General features: G+C 38.5%; 2 protein-coding genes and 1 long non-coding RNA gene across 8 annotated transcripts in view; 1 reads left to right on the top strand and 2 right to left on the bottom strand.

Moving 5' to 3' along the window:
- Positions 1-1,645, bottom strand: part of LOC117807804 (serine/threonine-protein phosphatase 2B catalytic subunit alpha isoform-like) — an 88,891-nt gene extending 87,246 nt beyond the window's left edge. The window contains 2 exon segments of the mRNA XM_034677205.1: positions 1,257-1,401; positions 1,562-1,645. Of these exon segments, the coding sequence (XP_034533096.1) occupies positions 1,257-1,401; positions 1,562-1,645 (229 nt within the window).
- A 5,498-nt stretch (positions 1,646-7,143) lies between these two features.
- LOC117807395 (B-cell scaffold protein with ankyrin repeats-like) overlaps positions 7,144-18,290 on the top strand; it is a 34,686-nt gene continuing 23,539 nt past the window's right edge. The window contains exons 1-7 of the mRNA XM_034676676.1: positions 7,144-7,211; positions 7,476-7,871; positions 11,358-11,500; positions 11,600-11,738; positions 11,845-11,987; positions 13,063-13,177; positions 13,736-13,932. Coding sequence (XP_034532567.1) covers positions 7,199-7,211; positions 7,476-7,871; positions 11,358-11,500; positions 11,600-11,738; positions 11,845-11,987; positions 13,063-13,177; positions 13,736-13,932 — 1,146 coding nt within the window. The 5' untranslated portion in view covers positions 7,144-7,198. The remainder of the gene's footprint in view (positions 7,212-7,475; positions 7,872-11,357; positions 11,501-11,599; positions 11,739-11,844; positions 11,988-13,062; positions 13,178-13,735; positions 13,933-18,290) is intronic.
- LOC117807396 overlaps positions 7,729-18,290 on the bottom strand; it is a 67,675-nt gene continuing 57,113 nt past the window's right edge. For 4 of the 6 annotated variants that reach the window (XR_004629961.1, XR_004629959.1, XR_004629962.1 and 1 more), the window contains 3 exons: positions 13,343-13,483; positions 13,003-13,168; positions 11,095-11,703 (listed from right to left, as the gene is read on the bottom strand). This is a non-coding gene — a long non-coding RNA (uncharacterized LOC117807396). Of the gene's footprint in view, positions 7,845-11,094; positions 11,720-13,002; positions 13,169-13,342; positions 13,484-18,290 lie in introns of those variants that run through there. The other 2 variants (XR_004629964.1, XR_004629963.1) reach the window with 2 other exon arrangements.

Raw genomic sequence — 18,290 nt, 5'->3', positions numbered from 1 at the left:
CTGCAGAAAAGACATTGTTCCAGTTATCATTTGGTTTAGCATTTTTCAAATGGCACAAGCTAAGCCTAAGAAAGCAGTGGAGTGGAAGTATGTTTGTGATAGAGCTTAGTGAGCCGGAGCTCAGGCTTGCCTTTAATACAGTAAATGATTCCAGTCAAGCACTGCATTTTCCTAACTAAGCCTAATGTTTAATGGTCACCGATGATCTAATCATTTCAACCAGTTGAACCCCGGCAACTAAGCCTGAATAAAATTACTCAGCAATTCCCTCTTGTGTGCTTGTGTGCACACTGGGATCGCTGCACATGCCTGTTGGGATGTTCTGGGGCTGGAGGGGATAATGGTTGCAACTAGTGCTGGGCAGATAAACACATTCTGTCATCTTGCTCCTGGGGAAAAGGCAGCAAATTGGTTCTCCAACATGAGAGATTTTTACCTAGACTGACAAAGTGCTCATGTTCCAAGGCAGAAATAGGCTTTTTATGCTGCAACTTAAGTGGAGCAATGCCTTCAAGTCAACATGAAATGTCAACTGACATGAAACCAGGCAGGCTACAGTTTGCTCCTTCTCCTCGTTCAAGGGGTAGGTCGTCTCGATTATGATCTTTATTGCGTTTTATGGTAGACTGCAAAGGTGGAATGTCAGACCTGTAAACACAGTAGGCAGGAAGAGCCAGCCCATATGGCAAAGAGCACACGATGAACCAAATGTTAGATTACAAAACATAGGCGACATCAAGTAGTATTATGCAATGGTGTAAAAAAAAAACAAAAAAAAATGAAGCCTTGGTGAAAGTATGCTTGGTGATGCATGCAAAATAGGAAAATCGCCCTTGGGTTGCATTGGTTGTGCAATAGCTACAGGCATATTGTAAAGCTGTGGCACAGTGTACATGAATCAAAACGATCACGCATCTGTCATACTATCGCTGCAAATGAAAACAGTGCACATACAGACAAGCGGCTATATAACACGCCCCGCAGTCAGAATTCACATATTTGGAGAAGAATTCTTCCTCGGGGTCTACAAGTGGAGTTACCCTCACTTCCTATTTTTTACAGCTGCTGTCATAGCTCGGCTAACACCCTTCTTCCTCCATAGCCAGCAAACAAATTTCGACTACATATACTGCTCCTTCTGTTGCTGCTGCTGCTGCTGCTGCTGCTACGACTGTGCTTCCTTCAAGTCTGCTTCTGCTGTCAGAGGGAGAGAGCAGTCTCGTTTGAGTGTGGCATTAAAATAAACAGACACTTACATTTCACCACCCTGTCCGTCGTAGATAACTTCGGTTCATCATTCGGGCTTGTTTTCGGACATTCCAGTGTGATATAATATTGAGATCTAGCAGAAATGAGACTGAAAACGGTCCCTGCGTTGCTCTTGCCGAACAACTCTTGAGTCTATCCGAGAAAAGAGACCGGCAGTGATCTCACTCGGTCCTATCAGCGGCCAAAAATACTTGCAACAGGGTTACAATTTCACTGCTGGAACTGGAGGAGCTGCTCTGTCTGATTTACTGTTACTCTGTATCAGTTGTCTGAGCGCAGTGCGCAGTCTAACCTGCTCACCCTGAGGACCCGCCTCCAACACCCACTCACTTTTCCTATTGGTGGAGAGCGACAGGCTGCTACTCTCTCTGTGCATTCACTTTATCAAAGGGCTGCTTCTGTGTCAATCTGACCTAGTATGAATAACTGGTATGAATTACTTATATACAGCCATAATTCACTTTCTTGGTATAAAAATGACCAAATAAACAGCTAAACTATCAACCCCTCAGAAATGCATGCAGGTTATATGCAGTGGTGGACAGTACATAGTTAATTTACTTGAGTACTGTACTTAAGTACACTTTTTGAGTATCTGTACTTTACTTAGTATTATTTTTGGGGGAACTTTTTACTTTACTCCACTACATTTAGAAGACAATTAGTGTACTTTTTACTCCACATCATTTCACATCAGTGCTCTAGTTACTCACTACTTTTGCTTTGAAGTCAGCTCATGAATTTCGCTCTCTTTTTAAAATCTGATCCCTAAGACAGTAAAATGTGTTTGCGTAGTTCTGTTTGTCTCAGTGGTTTAGCCGTACCTGTATATCGTGCGTCTCCACGGTTGACGTGGAGCAAACACAGGGCAGTTCATTTAGAGGTGGTAATGATGGCTATAATTCTCCACCTGAGCACCCATGGTTCGTATCTCCAGCTTGTGTTTGAGGTTTTTGAAGTGAAGAATGATACAAATATGTAAGATATATAATATGTAATTATATGTAATGAATATAATATGTAATGAAAATAATTATGTTATGAATATATATGTAATGTATGTGTATGAATTTATGTGCTTGGCAATAACATGTCTTTGTTCATGCCAATAAAGTAAAATTGAATTGAATTGAATTATATAGCATTTGAAATATTCTCCCTGTTTCTGCCCAAACATACAAAAATTCATTGTTCAACCTGAGAAAGCATGTTGAGCTACACAACATTTGTTTCATTCCAGATGAACATTTCAAACAATTTTTTTTGTGCTTGGAGTAACTTAGTTTCTGTTTTTTACTCCATGGTATAGTTTTCAGAGATTTCAAGTAATGGTTTCTAAATAAACATGATGTAACCGAATGTACACCTATGTATTCTTGACTGCATTCATGCTTTGGGAAAATTATCATTTTGAGATTTTTGAATACTTAAGTATTTTTAAAAGCAAGTACTTCAGTACTTTATCTCAAGTAATAATTTGACGGAACACTTCCACTTGTATTGGAGTAATATTTGACCTTGAGTATACTTTGACTTAAGTAATGAAGCTGTGTACTTTGTCCACCACTGCTTATAATACAGCCATAATTCATTTTCTTGCTATGAGAAATGACAAAATAAACAGCTAAACTATCACCCCCTCAGAAATGCGTGCAGATTATTATGTAAGCAAAATAGGAAAGGTTTACAAATCAGCTTGGATTGAAGTCTTCAGCATGATGGACTATTTCTACACAAACATACATATTAAAATGAAAACTGAAAGTTAGACATGCATCAAATCTGCCATTTCTGTTAACAGTTTATATTAACCCTCCTGTTATGTTCTTTTCTTAGGGACAGCAGTAATGTTCCTCGGTCAACTTGACCCTGGGCATATTTAATGATGCAAGAGCGTCCGAAACACAAAAAATCCCAATAAACATTTTTTAATCTCATTATTAACTCCATTACTAACCAGTTGAATTAATATTAGTGCAATGGTGTTCTTTAATTCTAACAGATCACAGTTCAATGAGGATAACTCACTTGTTTTTTATTAATTCATGTTTAAACTTTTGAAATGTACATTGATAAGCCCTGAATATAAATACACTAGTTTTACATGACATAGATTTTTGTTTATTTTATATTTGGATTTTTTTTTTTTTTTATGTAGTGATGTTGATAACACCTCTTCTGTCACATGCAGGCCAGATTTTTATGCTGCATTTAGCTGGTTTGGAAAGCATATATTACCTAAGATGGAAGGAACCTCTGAATACCACTAGCCTTTCCTCCACTGTGACATTAGAAAATGGGGTCAATTTGACCCACAACATAACAGGAGGGTTAAAGTACACACGTTAACCATGAAGGAGTTACTTTTAGACATGAGCACAGTATATCTGCTCCTCATAAGTCATGGTATGTGCACTAAATACTTTAGTCAGCAGCACTCTAATTGAGAGTTAGTTGGCAATCAACTGAGTGTATGCCCCTAGTTACCTCCTAATCATTGCCTAATTAATAGTGAGGAATTTTATTTGCCTGAATTACAATCTTCATATGCTTTTCCTAGTAAAAGAGTTACATGGTGGTCGTACCAACTCACAAAGCAAAGCATATTAAATCCCAATTCATGTTTTAAAGCTTCTTTACTTGTAGCAGTATAATACATCATGTTGAATGAGACACAAAGTAGGGACTGATAAAGACCATATGTGCTCCTAATATACATGCTTATAAGATACAAGTTAATGGTAATAATGTGTGCCTTAATATAAAGTGTTACATCACTTCTTTATTAAGTGAGAAGCCCAAATCAGAGTGTACAACTGATAGAGAAATGTTCTCAAACCAATGAATTTCAATACTCTACATTTACTGAGTGAAAATCAGTCCAAACCATGACTAAGTAAGTAAGAAAGTGAGTTTGTAAGTTAGGTAGGTGGCAAGTAAGTGAGTAAGTTAGCCAGTTAGTAAGATGGTCAGCAAGAAAGTAAGAGAGTAAGTCAGTAAGCAAGTAAGTAAGTTAGTAAGAAAGTAAGTATGTCGGCAGTGAGAATGTAAGTAAATGAGTAAGTCAGCAAGTAAATAAGAACATTTATGTGAAAGGAAGGAAATATTTAGGTGTGTTAGGATGTAAGGAAGCAAGTTAGTAATTTACATAGTAAGTAAGAGAGTGAGTAAATTAGTGAGTAAGTTAGTAAGAGTTAATAAGTACATAAGTTGGCGAGTAAGTGATGACATATTAAAGTATGTTAGATAGTAAGGAAGTCAATATATAATTATGTTAGAAAGGAAAAACGGAAGTTACTTTATGTGTTCGAAAGTAGTAAGGAAATCTTCATGGTTAAAAAATGAAATGTATATTATATCACAAACTATGATTGAGAGACTCAAATTGTGACTGAAAGTAAAAATGATATCTAAGTTATTCACAATTTTTTTTACAATGAGCTTTCTTACAATGAGTGATTATGTTTGTAAGAAAGTAGTATAGTATAGATGTAAGTATTCATGTAAATAAGTAAGTAGGCAGATAAGCAAGTTAAGTCAGTGAGTCTGCAAGCGGTTATGTAAGTGAGTAAGTCTACAAGTAAGCAAGGAAGTTAATATGAAAGTTTGTTAGTAGGTAATTGAGTAAGTAAGTAAGTAGTTGAGTAAGTAAGTTAGTGAGCGAGTAAGTAAGTAAGTAAGTAAGTAAGTAGTTGAGTAAGTTAGTGAGTGAGTGAGTGAGTGAGTGAGTGGGTAATTAAGTAAGTAGGTGAGTGAGTGAGTGAGTAAGTGAGTAATTAAGTAGGTAAGTAAGTAAGTAAGTGAGTGAGTGAGTAAGTAAGTAGGTGAGTAAGTAAGTGAGTGAGTAAGTAAGTGACTAAATAAATCAGTAAGTAAGTAAGTCATTGGGCAAGTAACTGTACATAGATGATAAGTAAGGAATTTTTTTAACAGTAAAAGATTTGGTACATTTAATTTTAAGTAAGAATTAGAACTCAAAATAGTGACTTAGTTGTGAAAATAAACTTGAATCATTTAAAAAGTGGTTTTACAATGAGCATGTTCTTTATGTTCTTTATTTTCTAGTTCAGCTATGCTTCCAGTTATCAGGGGGAGTAAAGGAGAACCTAACTTGCCTCATTTTCTATCTTCTCCACATTAACACCAAGGACAACAACAGACGAAAGATTTATCATCCTCTAACTTATTACCATATTTACTATGAGTCTGTGCTGCAAGGGTGAATCCTGAAAGTTTTTGTCACCAGCTGTTCTTTCTTTTTTATATCCAACATATCTCAGTCTAATCTCACAGGACAGGCTTTTTTTTGTAGCATCTGTATAGAATATTCTTGCTCCCATGAAGATCAGCCATTTTGGTGTAACACTTTTTCTCTAGTGCCACCTGCAGGAGAGAGTGTCAACACTCTGAATATGTCTCACAATCTAATCTCTATGGACGGATTGTTGTAACATATGCAAAAATACTCCTGCTCATATGAGGAAAAGCCATATAGTCCCTTAGTGGTCTCCCCCTCCTCTACTTCAAGTCAAAATTGCAGTTTCCTTCTGACTTGTTTGCAGTGATGACAACATGAACACTATTTCCTTGGGGTCAAAGTTAAGCTGCCATTTTATGTGTCATCATGTCACTCGTTAATGGAAAGTAGCCATTTGATATAGAGGAGAAGTCTTTTTCGAATGAAGTCACTACAGATCCAAAGATATTTTCCAGCTCCGTCTTCACGGTTGGATCAGAAAAGAGAACAAGTAAGGTTTGTGGCACTTCATGCATGGGAACAGAACAATATCCAGTGAGTCACCAAGTACACGACATCCGCAATCTGCATGAAGGAGACCACAGTGTTCACCTGCTCATTTTCTCAACAGTTGAGCTTTTTAGTCACCCCAGGGCTGCACAAAAGGAATAAATGGTGGCAAACTGCTATTAGCGAGACAGTGGTGTTGTATGAGTCAGTTGTTTGGCAGGTGGGGGCAGTTAATGAAGCCCTGAGTTTTTTTTATTTCTCTCAATGAGGGACTGTGCCAGAAGGTCAGAACATCCCAGCTTTTTATGTCCGCCTGTAGTGAAGACATCTACGGCACATCATTAGTTTTAACACTCCTCAGGTTCTAGTGGCCTGCTTTGCATCCACACCTCTGCAGACTTAATCAAACTACGGTTGAGTCTGACTTCCTGGTCACCTGTTGTCTGCTTTAGGATGACCTTTGTGTTTATTATGTGCTGTTTTCTTCACAGTCTCCTTCATTTTGGATGGCTTATTATAAAATGATTCTTTATTACTTGTTATTGTATTTGACTGCCTACACTGTGGCTTTGGCATTTGTTTTTATTATCAAACATATAAAGTTATACATATAATTAGAAAATAAGATATAGTTTTGAAATCCAAAATACAACTTAAAGAGATCCTGATCACACAGAGTGTCATTTTTTCTCTCCCCATGCTGCCCTCTTCAGTGACTAAACATGATCCAGACAAAGGTCTTTTATGACTCCTTTTTTATGGCTACACGTTTATTTCCACCCATTTTGTGTACTAGTGTTGGGAGTGCTCTAACCAGTAACTTCTGCACGGAAAATCTTAAGATGATACATCTCTGATAGCAAAATGAAAAAATCAGTTTCAATAGTTTGATCTCAATACTTTCAAACTGTTCAAAGTAATTCCACTAACTTGCTTGAAATTGCTGCCATCAAACAAAGTGCTAATTATTTTTTCTGACGAACAAAAAAGCACTTAAAGCATGTTCCTTGTCATCAGAGCAGAAAGCCCGCCTTGCATTCACTGGAAAAAAAAAAAAGAGCCTTTTTCTTTTTCCATCTAAGTGTAGCAGGAAACTCCCACTTATCTGAGCTCCCTGACAATACCAGCACGGTTTTCCATGTCACTCTGGAGTGAGACCTGCAGACTAACACCACTGTAGACATGAACCAGACAGGTAAGCTGTCCCTTTGCATTATTTATTCTTTAATTCATCTCTACCTACATTTTGAACTGTATTGAAAATGATCAATTGTGTTGATATATCACTCAGGCCAATTTTTCTGTAATACATTATCTCTTTAGCCTAAGTGTGTGCTTAGGACTTAAAGAGTAGGAAGAATCCAACTTATTCTTCTCATAATATCCTAAATAAGGAAATTACAAGATCTTGTGAGGGATATCTGCATAACTGTAAACACAATATGCATTTTTCTTGTAGATAAGGAGTTGTTAATCATCTATGAGATAGAGGCAGAGCAATGGGCCACCTACCTGCACTCAATCTTCACCGGCCCAATATCACAAGCCGGGATCTGCTGCTATGACATCGCTCAAGTTTCCAGCTGGCGGGGAGACTTCCTCTGCCTGGCCCAGTACACCTGCAAGCTCCTGATCCTGTCCAAAGGCATGCTAGAGGGTCTGTGTCAGATGCAGCGCTTCTTCCTGGCTCGTGTTTTGAGCCCAGCTGATCATGTAGTGGTGCTGCTTTGTGGGGTGGAGAGTCTGACCTCACTGCTGGAGATGGTGCCTCTGAATGGAGACGAGTGCCTGCAGATCTCCAGTGAACAAGATGCTCACGAGTACCTGTCTGCCGTCACGGATATTGTGAGAAAAGGTATGGCGTTAGCAACCAAAATATTTACACTTTTATGGGACCCAAGATAAAGTTTTGTCTTGGCTCATGTTCAGAGGGTTTCCGCTTTAGCTATGGTTTCATCTGCAGAACAAATTAGTTGTGAAGTTAACTTTGTTTGAGGACGTAATAGGACGCCATTCAAGACCCAAATCATAGTACAGGGACCAGTGAAGTGAGCAACCCCGCCTCATTTACCCAAGAACTTTTCCATCTAACATTTTGTTCCCATATCTTTTGAAATCTAATGGCATTTTCTCAATATAATTATTCACATTATTAAAATTCTATCAAGCGTTTGCGTTAAATTATCTCCCAGAACATTAAAACAATCATTTAAATAAAATCCTTACATGAATACTGAAGTGTAGTCAAATAACTTGTGCTAAAGGCAACATTTTTAAAGTCATATGGCCCTTTTTATCAAAAGATATCTTTTTTCATTCAAGACAAAATATAACATCTTTTTCAGCCTGACACGCCTGACAAACGTCCAAATGCAAGACAGGAAAGTAAACTAGAATTTAGTCAGTTTTCATGCTAGTCTTGCAAACCCAGAGCACAATCCCCGTCTTCTACAAACCCTTCCATTAGAAAAGGTGTCATATGGCCTTGCTGTGCCTCTGCCATAAGTGTGAAGAGGAAAGAATGCTCATTATTTGTGGGTATGCCTGAGTAGCAGCTTGGAAACCTGTTTACTGACTTTTTCCCAGATAAATATGTGTGCTGATGATTGACATCCAATATTTTTTAGCAGCAGCTGCAGATACATCTTTAGGGAAATGGTTATATATGTAGCATGTCCTCCTCTGCCTGACTAATTACCCTCTGCCTCTTTCCCTGTTTTTCCTAATTGCACTATTTGTATAAGATCACACAGCAGAGGAGGGGGCTTGTATTTAAACAGGTGTGTGTGTAGGAACAACATCTCATGCAAATGCAGTGCAGTCTTTCCTCTCGGGCCACCGCTGACTGCTCTTCGCGAGCCATGCAAATTCAAGTGCACTCTGCATTACTTCATTGCACTGATACAGTGAAGTGGTTCAGGCCAGGATCCCACAAACAGTTATATTTTAAACCAGAAGTACCCTTCTCTATTCATACAGGATGGAGCTGTTTGTTTGTTAGCTCATGCAACAGACATGTGGGCGTTTGATGAGTTTTTGTGTTCACAGGGGAATAAAGGGCACTTCATGACTGAGTGAGCAACCACTAATGTAACAGAAAGAAAAGACTGTATTTTAAAGCTGAATTACCCTGAAGGTCTATAATAACGGTATATAAGATCACAAAGTTTTTAATGCTAGAAACTCATTTAGACTACATAGATACAGGAGCCGAGAAGCTAAAGCTTTGATAACAGCACACTTTTTTTTACCATGGTACTGTACCAGGCTTTGGTAATGTTTCTGATCTTCATTATGTTACTTACGTTTGTTAGCATGCTCACCTTTTTCTGCTTGGCTTGGAAAGCTGTCGCTAATGTAAATAAAAAACTACGAACGTACAAAAAAGATCTTTCTAACAATGATAGCTGTTTTGTGAGGCTACTTATTAAGGTAAACTAAACAATTGCTAAGTAATGATAGTGTGTTAGGAAGTTATAATCTTTAATAGTGTGATTATCTCACTTGAGTTCTGTAGCATGCTCAATGTAGCTTATTAGCACAACACAAAGTATGTAATATTAGGCAGCCATCACAAAAAAAAAAAATATTTGCTACATGAATTTAAAAAAGCCTAATATAATAATAATAATAATAATAATAATAATAATAATAATAATAATAATAATAATTATAATTATAATATAATATAATATAATATAATATAATATAATATAATATAACATAATATAATATAACATAATATAATATAACAGTATAATATAATATAATATAATATAATATAATATAATATAATATAATATAATATAATATAATATAATATAATATAATATATACCAGAAAACTACAACAATAATCAGCAACAGGGGCAAATCCCATCCCAGCTATTTGCCTTGGCAGAGGTGGGACTTGTGCAACAGACTGCTAGTACAGGGTTCGTACACTTTTTTCACGGTCAAATTCTAATACTTTTCAAGGACTTTTAAGGTCAATTTTCAAACTTTTCAAGTACCACTTTTCAAGGCATACAGTAAAAGAGGCATGAAGATTTGCACTTGGTGGGCCAAATTATATCAGATGTAGTCATGTCATTTTAAGACCTTAACAGGGCACATCAGCCTCATTTTTTCATATCTTTTCTTCAGTTAAAATTGATATTGTTATTGATACTGTTAATAATAAGCCTTCAATGTTCAGACACAAGCAGCGGCCGCACCGCTGTCACTCGTGAGGTGTTTGTAGCTTGGGGCCGGTCACCGCATGACCGACCATTTTATTTCTCTCCATTTAATTGATCTGTTGAATCAGATTGCTGTTAATTGTGAAATATATATGATTACAATTTCAAGCATTTACAAGCACTTAGAGACAAAATTCAAGCATTTTTCAAACCTTGAAAACACAACATTAAAATGCAAGCATTTTCAAGGATTTCAAGCACCCGTATGAACCCTGCTAGTCATTTTTTAGCAGATAACAAGAAGAGTAATCAGTATAATGAAAAGAATTGTTGCAATTTTTTAAGTCCTGAAAATTGCGACTTTGGACAAAAATATACTTTTTGAGTCCTTAAAGAATCATGAATGGAAGATCAAAAGGTTGCGATTCTGTTATGTTGCATTTCTAAAGCAAAAAACATTAAACCCAGGAATATAACATCTGTGTCATACTTTAGTGTTAGTAGTTAGAAATGATTGAACTTGTGTGCGCTTCATGCCACCCCTGCGTAGGTGAGTACCCCATTTGGGCCACCCCAGTCACGAAAGTCTGGAGGCACCCCTGCTCTGCAAGTGCTATGTTAAACTGTGCCCTTAATATTTTCACTGTTTTACTGGAGTTTGCATGCTAACATTTGTTGACACCAAACAGAACATTTCTAATGCTAGAGATAGAGTATGCTAACAAACTCACACTTGCATTGCTAACAATACAATGCTTTAAGATTTTAAGTGCCTGTAGTTGTTTATCTTTTTTAGCATGCTAATAAGTAAAACTGAGGCATAATTGGAATGTCATTAGTCTTGCATGTGGACAATAATGCACATAAAATTTAAACAAATAATGTTGTTAGTAGCAGAAAAGGAATCACTAAGCAATTTTATTAAATATGGCAAATGATTTGAATGTGTGAACCTGATAGCACTGACATTTTTGTATCAACTGTTGAGATATTTTGTTTTCCAATCAAAGTCAGAGGAACCACAAAGTCAGTCGGATACATCCTCAGGGGCACATGAATATCTGTGTTACAGCATGGCTTAAAGAAGCAGAGGGCTAATTTGTGGTATCTAAAACACTGGTACTGAAACTAGTTTGATGATCAATGTCCCCTCTTTTGTAGATGTGTCCACATCAGCAACAAATGCCAACCCTCTGACACGTAAAGCATCGAGATCAGATCAAAATAAAGAACAAGTGCAGCCGACTGGAGCCCGCAGTGTCAGATCCAGCATTGTGGTGGTTCCTTCCAGGGTTTCATGCGGGGTGAGGCACCCATCTAGTCAGTAGTAAGCCATTTCTTTCTTCCGTAAAGCATCCACAGCATTGATTACACTGCAGTTCACTTTGCTGAATTCTTGGCAGAGCTCCATGGAAGTGTTCATTCTTTTGAAAAATGAGGCGGCTGGCAACAACGCTGAGGTTGAGTTCAGTGGTGAGAATCAGACAGTGAGAGTGAAGCCTGCCCGCTGGAATGAAAAGATACTGTGCATCAATGCACCAGGTGAATGAAACAATAAGACACCATGATTGTATCATTAAAAGGAAACTTGACTATTCAAATGTTCACTTTTAGTGCAGTACAATGGTTTGTGTTCTTTCTGTTGCAGATTTTCCAGCAGGTAATGTAGAGGTTACTGTGTATAGCAATGGACTGGCCCTGAGCAAGGCACATTTACAATACTACACCACCATGGAGGAAATAACCAGCCTTTTGGCAAGGGCAGCAGACCCTGTTGATTTTATGTGTCAGGTAAACCCAATGTCCAAAATTAACATACAAAAAGTAAAAACTCAACTTTTTGTCTCAACCAAAAATCTGCAAATTAAATGTTCAGTTGTCTTTTTTTATACGAAACGCTTTTCAATTTCATGTCAACTCCCTATGTGCACAAACTGGCACATTATTGCATTTGAGATACTAGCTGTGCTTCTGGCCTGACCATTAAGGACACGTGAAATACACTCACTCATTTACAACAAGTTTCTAAAAGTCTGGAGGTCTCATGACTGGATTTGGACCATTCACTCTTTGATGTATCAGTTATGAGTTCCCTATCTTCTTAATGTGAGGAGAGGCTTTTCATAGGAAGTAGTGAGGGTTTTTATATAATTTCTCATGAATTAAATCATAATCATGAGATAAGCTGGCTACAGTTTTGCACAGCAACAACATAATATGTTAATATATCTGCACTTCTTTTTCTGTGAGGAGGAGCTTTGAACCATAATTGATCTAGTGATAAACAGAACACGTTTCACTGAGCTTCTCTCTCTTTTCTCAATAGAAGAAACTCTTCTTGAAAATACTTTGCATTACTTAGTGACTCATTTTTATGTAACTCAGTTATAAAATGTATCCAATGGCTGAACAAAATCATTGCTTATAATCAATCCCCTTTTTAAAGAGCTGGGGAAACACAAAATAAATTGAGTCAGCATATATCTAATGTTTATGTGCACCACTGTTTACAGCCCCCTCTCTGGAACCGGAGAGACGGCAGCCTTCCCTCAGTCATGAACACTTGATTAGATTAGGTCTCTTTTGCTTAGGAGGCAAACTTGAGCGAAGCCAAAAGAAGAATTTGCCAAGTGAATTTCAAAGTTGAAGTCCCAGCGAGCTCCACTGTACTTAATTATGCGGTTCAATCCAAACTGGAGTCTTTATTCAAAAGAAAATCAAAACTCACTTTTGAAGGTGCTGCTTTTGTTTTTTCAATTTATCTCTTCATTTTAATGTGCTCACTTTTTTCCCTTTGCAGTCTTACCTTTAGAAATCATTTCAACCTCTGGTGTGCTTGCAATCTGTCTTCTTATCTGGATTGCAGGCTTTTCAGGAGTCGTCTGTGGAGAGGCTGGATCAGAAGTTGTCCTCCATGCTATTAGAAGGAATGCCCAGCGGAGGATTTCAGGGACTTCAGTGCAGAGAAACACCTGAAAGAAGTAAAACACTGCAGATTTACTTCTTCAGAACTGTACATTAAAGTTATATAGCCTCCAAATATATGGGAAACACTTGCTTTTCGCAGATCTAATCCTACGTGACGTAATTGTTACAGCAGGTGTGGACAAATGCACAACAGAATGTCCATTTATGTCCCTCCTTACCTCTGAGCATGTGTTTGGCTGGCGTTCTTGTTGTATGATGCACATTATCCACCATGAAAAGGAAAACCTTCCATTACTGCTGGGCTCATTACGTGGCAGATTGATGGCTTCATCATCTACTGAGATTGATCCTTAACTCTGCTAAAAAAGGGCACAGGGAAATGTCTCCATGATAAACAAGTCAATAAGAACCTCCAAGGTGCTTTTCTTCCACTCTCCTGGTTGTGTTAAATTGCAGCTGGTCAACTACAAGTTATCATCTGTTCAGGAAGTGATATAAGTAGTGTTATCACTGTCAAGTGTTCTGCTGTTCATTTTCAGGCGCTGCTGCACAGTACATTTTTAAAATTATATTCCCCCGACCTCATCAAAACTCTCAAATGTCCCCATTAGAGCTCCACCAGGCAGACGCACCATCACTTCTCCACTTTGCTGCCCAGTATGGCCTCAAGAGCGTCTCCAGCCTCCTCCTGCAGTGTCCAGGCGCTGAGCGAGCTCTTCAAACAGTCAACTGCCATGGACAGACTCCAGCTGAGATGGCAAAGAATCACGGCCATGCAGAGCTGCACGTCTTATTGAAGGAAACACTGGTAACTACTTCCTTGTGGACTATTTGAAACTCACACCCAATCCACAGTGTTCCTTTATTGGCTTTCAATATTTTGCTCCAGTTGGAGTTCATTCACTGCTGAAAAAAATTCTTTCGGCTTTATTGATCCTCCATACAATCAAGACTTTCCTCAATTTGCCAATATTTGATGACAGCACTCATGTTAGGTGTCTTGTGAACTAATCTGCACAACCTTAATGACATTATTTGTCCACTGGATGTAATATCATTTGAATAGATTCTTATAGTTTTCAGTTTGCCGCTGACAGCTGAGAAAAACAACACAATGCACCTTAGCTTGTGAGACTTCACAGCCGCGGGAACCAGTGCAGCACTCAGCAATGCTATAACGCACACCAATATAGCGTTAGGACTCTGAGTGAGTGCTGCTTTATCAATAATGAACAGAATGGAGAGGATGGAAAGGTGGAGAGAGGCAAGAGCGACCTGTATGTCAGGTCGCCTCCTAACAAGTGTCTTTTCATCCAGCTCATGTCGCAGCCAGCGGATTGATGGTAACCCTCCCACCCCTCTTCTCCTGAATGTGTTTGGCCTGCAAGGTTTCTAATGGAACACCCCTGCAGAGACTAGAAAGGCTGTTTGTTCATGCATGCACAGTGGCTCACAGCACTGGGTCGTCTGCATACATTCAGACAATTATCGCAGCCACTAATGTTGAGATTCTCTTGCGTAATGGCTTCCATTTTCTTGTGTAAACATGAGGAGCCTCTCCCCTCTGAAGACCTTATTTTACTGTGTAGATTTTGGAACACCAGAGCAACACGTTTAATAGCTCCCTGGCATGCATGTGCATTCATTTGTTTGATAAACCGGAAGGACACTTGTATTATAATGGTTTTTTTTCCAATGCTAATTTCATTAGGCAGTGAGGACATTATCTCTGTGTGAAAGACATGATACCCAGTGGTGTAGCCAGGTTGTAAGACTGAAACCCCTCCATCAGTTCTGCTGTATCTACCAAATAATCAACAAAACACATAAACACAATAAAAGAAACAATAACCTTTGTCTGGGCATGATCCCTTTTGTATGGAGAAGACATACACTAACAGTCCCTCAGAATTTGCCTGTGTGAGTTTGTTCTATGCAAAATGGAAGTTAGGTAAATATGACAGTGTTTATTTGTGTTTTAAAGTATGTTTAGTTTTGTCTGATGGTGTTTTTGTGACAGCCAAAATCCTGCGTTACCACCCCCGCCTTTGATTTATTTGCTCATGCTACCTAGAAGCTTCTGACCCTGTGCCGGCTGTAAGCCTTCTTACAAACAACTTTATCACGCCTGCTTGCAGGGCAACTTGACCATGCCCCTAATTATGCAAATCTATGCATAACTCTTGTTCTTAATATCTTCAAAATAGATGAGTTCTAAAAATAATTCAACCCACTTTCAAAACACTGACAGCCAATATACATCCAAAAATGTTAAAACCAATCCTGATTGGTTGTTTGATTCAGACTGTAACCATTTTTTGAAAAGTGAAAAACAAAGGGGAGATCACTGCCTGTTGCAGGACAGAAAAATAATCATCTTGAAAATATTTCAATTTAATATGGCTAGTAATGTACAATGATCAGAATTTCTTATTCAAACACAAATTCTGATTGAATAATTAGCAGGGTTCCCACTCTTATCCAGAGATCATTTTCCAGGACATTTCCAGGACATTTTCATTGATGATCAAGCTGGTATGACCGTCTAAATTTAGTTCCTAATTTAGTTCCTAAATAGTCTAATACGTTCCTCTCAGTGGAAGTCTACATTGAAAGACATGTAGTCTATGGCTATCAATGAAATCATCTCTTACATACTTAAAAATGATGGCAAATTGATAATAGAATAATGCAACCACAGATGTACAGCACTTCACTTTATTAGTGCAACCAAGTAACAATGATGGGTAACTCTCATCTCAGCTTTCTCTTTTCTCAAAAAATATAAAATGAGCTAAGAAAAAAACATAAGAGCCTGCAAAGGAATCAGGAAGCTGCCTTACTGAAATAAATAAATAATAATAATGATCAGAGGATCAGTGCTTTAATGACCTAAATAGATCTGAATGACAAAAATGGCCACAAATGTTTCTCAACTCAACTCAGACTCAAAATATTCCTGCTTAATCCTGATATTGATCCTGCTAAGTGGTCGATATAAAACAAAGCAAATGTCAGGTTTTTTTATTTGAGTTACTGTAAACTCTGAAAAAATCGCACCGGTGTAAAGATGCACTCTGTATTTGAAGATCTCTCAGTGATTTAAAAAAATAAACTTCTTGCATGGTGATGTCTATCATGATCAGCGATGTCTACAACGTGGAGTTTCTGTGCAGCTGTGTCGCTCTTTTTGTTCCGTTTGTTTTCACTATCGGGAGTTTGCACTCCTACTAGCTAGAGCAGGGGTTCTCAAACCAGGGACCCCTTACAGGTGAGAAAATTGTCCATGGCCCCCTCATAATTGTAACACAGATTAAGCACATTAGTGATGTGTCATGATCAAAAGCTGCGGCTCTGAGAGCCGATGCTTTATAGTGAATCAGAGGAGCCGGCTCGCATCAAGAGAGAGCCGGCTCCCAGTTTTGTCCTTTCTCTGCTTAGCTCTCACAGTGCTCAGCCCCTGCTCTGCTCACAGCAGAACTTTGTTTTGATTGGTCAGCATGGCGGCCATGCGGCCAATCACATGTGAGGATATAGGATACAGGTGATGGAGGGGAGGCTGTGTATCCTGGCTTCATCTGTTCCTTCAGAGAGAGTCTTCTTGAAGACCGGGCAAATACTCACTGAGAGGAGAAATCAGATCAGCCCATCCAAGCTGAGGCATCTGATTTTTCTCAATGCCAACCTGAGGACGTTAATAATGTTTGCTAGAGTTTGGTTCTGGTTCTGTTTGCTTGAGTTTGGTTCTGGTTCTGGTTCTGTTTGTTCAAGTTTGGTTCTGGTTCAGTTTGCTTCAGTTGGTTCTGTTTCTGTTTACCTGACTTGGTTCTGGTTCTGTTTGCTTGAGTTTGGTTCTGGTTTTGGTTCAGTTTGCTTGAGTTTGGTTCTGCTTCTGTTCTGGTTCTGTTCTGGTATGGTTCTGGTTCGGTTCTGGTTCGGTTCTGTTCTGGTTCGGTTCTGGTTCGGTTCTGTTCTGGTTCGATTCTGGTTCAAGTCTGGTTCGGTTCTGGTTTGGTTCTGGTACGGTTCTGGTTCGGTTCTGGTTCGGTTCTGATACGGTTCTGGTTCGGTTCTGGTATGGTTCTGGTATGGTTCTGGTATGGTTCTGGTTCTGTTCTGGTCCGGGTCTGGTTCGGTTCTAGTTCGGGTCTGGTTCGGTTCTGGTTGAGTTTGATTACCTCAGTAAACATTTTTCCCCAAAAGATGCTGGTCTCAATATCCAGCTTGGAGATGAAACTTTCGTCCATTTCTGCACATAGCAGCATTTCCAGCCCCGCATCCTACTGTTTCTCTTTTCTGATCTTTTGACAATATTCATTTGCAGTACATTTATAAAGACTCTCCAATAGCTACCAGAGTTATTTAATAATACTTCTTAAAAATACTTCACTTGATATTACGCAATCAACACAGCTGATCTGCATGTTGATGAAACTTGTCAATGAGATTTTGGGCGATCCAAAACTATTATAGCACAGAATGACAGCAGCATCCAACTGCATATACGTTTTAAACAGCCTTATAAGATAGTCAAGATGTCCCCCTTCATCATCACATTAACAGGACGGACATACTGTACTACTTGACCTCTCTCACTCTTTCTCTGACCACCTGCAGCAAGTGGGTGCATGTGTTAGGCGTTGCAAGTTGAGGGTCATAGAGCGGCCAGAGATGTCTAAACTATCATGGATGGTGATCTTAATGGATAGAAAAGAACAATGCAAAAATAGTCCAATCCTCAGTAGGATATTTCATCTTAAAGCTGGGGTTGGTAGTCAGATTTAGGGGGGGTTAGATGGAGTCCTGAGGAAATGCTACATTCAAGCTTATGCTAGTTTTCCATGGCTACCAACCCTAGCTTTAAAAAAACGGATTATCTGAAATAAAAGCAACATTTTAGAAAACGGGTCAGTTGTTCAGACAATCTTACAATTAAGCAAAACATGTGCCAGAGGGTTTCATCAACTGGTGGCCATGAATTTGTAAAAAACATTCAGTCAGGTTGGTTGCAAAGCGGTTTGCAAGGGAAGCAGCAATTGCAGGCAGGCTAAAGCAGTTTAAATAGAATGCCCATTTGGCTATTTCTCCAATTGTATGCACAGATTTAATCAGCTGAGCTGTCAACTGAAGGAGGCTAGTGTAAAGAGCAGCTGATATACAGTGGGC

This window comes from Notolabrus celidotus, chromosome 23, assembly GCF_009762535.1.
Source record: "Notolabrus celidotus isolate fNotCel1 chromosome 23, fNotCel1.pri, whole genome shotgun sequence".
NCBI classification, from domain to species: domain Eukaryota; kingdom Metazoa; phylum Chordata; class Actinopteri; order Labriformes; family Labridae; genus Notolabrus; species Notolabrus celidotus.
Note: the sequence above shows the minus strand (reverse complement) of the source record. Positions and strands in the feature narration are given on the sequence as shown.